Below are 2468 nucleotides of genomic sequence, written 5' to 3'. Positions count from 1 at the left end.
CCTCATCTCTCAGCATATACAATTTGTACTACACGCATTTCAAAAATATAATTTTGGGATAATTTGATATAAAATGAAAAAAATTAGGAGTTAATTATTTAAAAAAATAAAAGTTGGGTCAAGTGATCATGTGTCACAAGTTTAGCCGCATTGACATTTTGTTCTAAATACAACAATAACAAGAAGAAGGCATAATTATTATTGTTATTATTTAAAAAACATTTGATTTCTTTATAAAATTGACAAAGCAAATTGTATAAATTATATTAATTTTGATTTTCACATCAAAGAGATAAATATACTATTTAAGGATTATAGCGAGTCACATATTTATTATTTTTTAAGGAGTCCTTAAACGAGTTTGATATCTTATTAATCAAAACTAAAATTTTCCTAACTTCTATAAACAAAGACGAACATATCTCTTTTTAAAAATACAATTAAATTTTTATTAAAAACAAACAAATAAAATGTTACAATAATTCAATTAAAATATGAATAATTATTTTAATTATTTTAAACTACATTGCTCTTTTTATTATTATTAAACATGTAGATTTGTTCAAAAAAATTAGATGAATGTAATTCACTAAATAGTATTATCAACTTTAAATTTAATTAAATACTTAATCAAATTATAATTTTTATAATTAAAAATAATAATAATTGATGTAATATATAATAGTTGATTATTTTATTTTAATTTTAATCTATGTTAAAATAGTAATTTTAATCGGCCATAGTCACCTAATTTTACATAAAAATGTCTGTTCATGCTTCAGACATATATCACAGATTCAACACCCAGCCCACCTATGCTCAAACTTTTTAGAATGGGCTAAATTAAAGTTTCGGCCCTTTTAATCTAAAGGACAAAGAACGACACCGTATGGGACTAAACTTGTCTTGTTCGCCATCTAAACCCAAAAACCCGCCACCTAAACCCTAGTCCCGTTGCTTATCCACCACCGCAACCACCGCCACCGCCACCGCCACCTTCAATGTCTCACTTCATTAGAATCGCTCGAAGAACACTAAAACGCTGCAATCACCTGTTATCTCATAAACTACAATCGGAAACCGCTCTATCATATGCTATCTCACAATCAAGACCCTACTCAACTGAGAAAATTACCAAATCACCCTTGGAAGCTAACATTCTCAGAATCCTCCACAACAAGATCGAATACCAGTCCGATAACGCCCCGCCGCACCAGGTAATCCTATCTAATAAAAAATTACTCAATTTGATCAAATTTTAAGAAATTTATATTTAATTGAAAAAAAGATACTAAATTCGTTTAATATGCATTAGCCTGCAATGAATTTCAAATCATTTGTGGTTGAAGATCGACCAGGAGAACAATGGATGACAATGAGGAGTAAATTTAACAACGGTGAAGAGATTAAACTCGAAGTTACAATGTTTGACGGATATGAAACGGTTACGAAACCTGGTGAAGATAGTTCAGGTGAAGATGTGCGGTTTCATATCAGTTTACTGGTTGATATCTCTAAAAATGATCGAGACGGCGATTCCTTGGAGTTTGTCTGCTCTGCTTGGCCTGATTGTTTGGAGATTCAGAAAATATACTTGCTTAAGCGTGTTAATGGAGTTTCTTCTACTTCCAGGCCTTACATGGGACCTGATTTTAGGTGTGCACATTGTTATAATCTATGTTGCACGGAAACAGAAACGTAATGGAAAATGGAAAAATGTTACTTTTTTTTTATCAGAATACGCTATGACTATAAAGTTCTAGAGTTTCAGATTTGTTTTTCCGTATTGGAAATGAGACGTTGAAATATAAGACTTGACAAGTTTCCGTGCATCATAGGTTATCATCATAACCATTTTTTTGTTGTTGAAGCGTTTGTTGATTCTTTCTTGCTCTATTGTGGGTTCTGAATTTAGTGATTGTTGTTTCAGGAGTTTAAGTGACGAGCTTCGAAAGAGACTGAAAGATTACTTGGAAGAAAGAGGGGTAAATGATGAACTTTCTGTTTTCTTGCATGAATATATGATGAACAAGGATAAAATTGAACTTATCCAATGGTTTGCCAAGCTCAAGTCGTTTGTGGAAAAATAGTGTAAAGTTTTTTCATTTATCTACAACGACTCCTCTTTTAACTCTATGTTATTGTTTGATTGTGTAGCTACTCAAAAAGTGAAATATAGTTAGCTAATTCTTCATTTCTGGAGTGTGATTTAGTACTTTATAGTTTATAGTTTATATTGTGAGCAGGTATTACAGAGCTTGGAAAATTTTAGGATTAGACATGTATGTGTATGCAGCTATGATGCACGAAAATTTGGTGAGTCCGTGTTTTGTTATTATTGTAGAATATATTTCCGAGATTCCATAATTTTATGTATACAAAAAAATTCTTGGAAAACATGTCCTTTAGCTATTTTCCGTTTCAGCATTTACTATTTCAGCGTCTCATTTCTGTCTAAAGGTATGCAG

The 2468-nt window shown here is 31.0% G+C and overlaps 1 protein-coding gene across 1 annotated transcript; it reads left to right on the top strand.

Moving 5' to 3' along the window:
• The first annotated feature begins 891 nt into the window (after positions 1–891).
• LOC126667071 (uncharacterized protein At2g39795, mitochondrial) lies at positions 892–2194 on the top strand. Its single transcript, XM_050360036.2, has 3 exons — positions 892–1217; positions 1316–1656; positions 1931–2194. Exons 1-3 carry the CDS (start codon positions 1002–1004, stop codon positions 2088–2090), a joined length of 717 nt encoding a protein of 238 aa, XP_050215993.1. The 5' UTR covers positions 892–1001; the 3' UTR covers positions 2091–2194.
• Positions 2195–2468: the final 274 nt, after the last annotated feature.

This window comes from Mercurialis annua, linkage group LG2, assembly GCF_937616625.2.
Source record: "Mercurialis annua linkage group LG2, ddMerAnnu1.2, whole genome shotgun sequence".
Taxonomy (NCBI): Eukaryota; Viridiplantae; Streptophyta; class Magnoliopsida; order Malpighiales; family Euphorbiaceae; genus Mercurialis; species Mercurialis annua.
This window is presented reverse-complemented; position numbering and strand designations above follow the sequence as displayed.

Excerpts from the sequence above, each read along its gene's own strand:
- LOC126667071 (XM_050360036.2), top strand. The coding sequence starts at position 1,002 with ATGTCTCACTTCATTAGAATCGCTCGAAGAACACTAAAACGCTGCAAT. Across the intron at positions 1,218-1,315 it reads ATAACGCCCCGCCGCACCAG|CCTGCAATGAATTTCAAATC; the intron begins GTAATCCTATCT and ends AATATGCATTAG. Across the intron at positions 1,657-1,930 it reads TACATGGGACCTGATTTTAG|GAGTTTAAGTGACGAGCTTC; the intron begins GTGTGCACATTG and ends TTGTTGTTTCAG.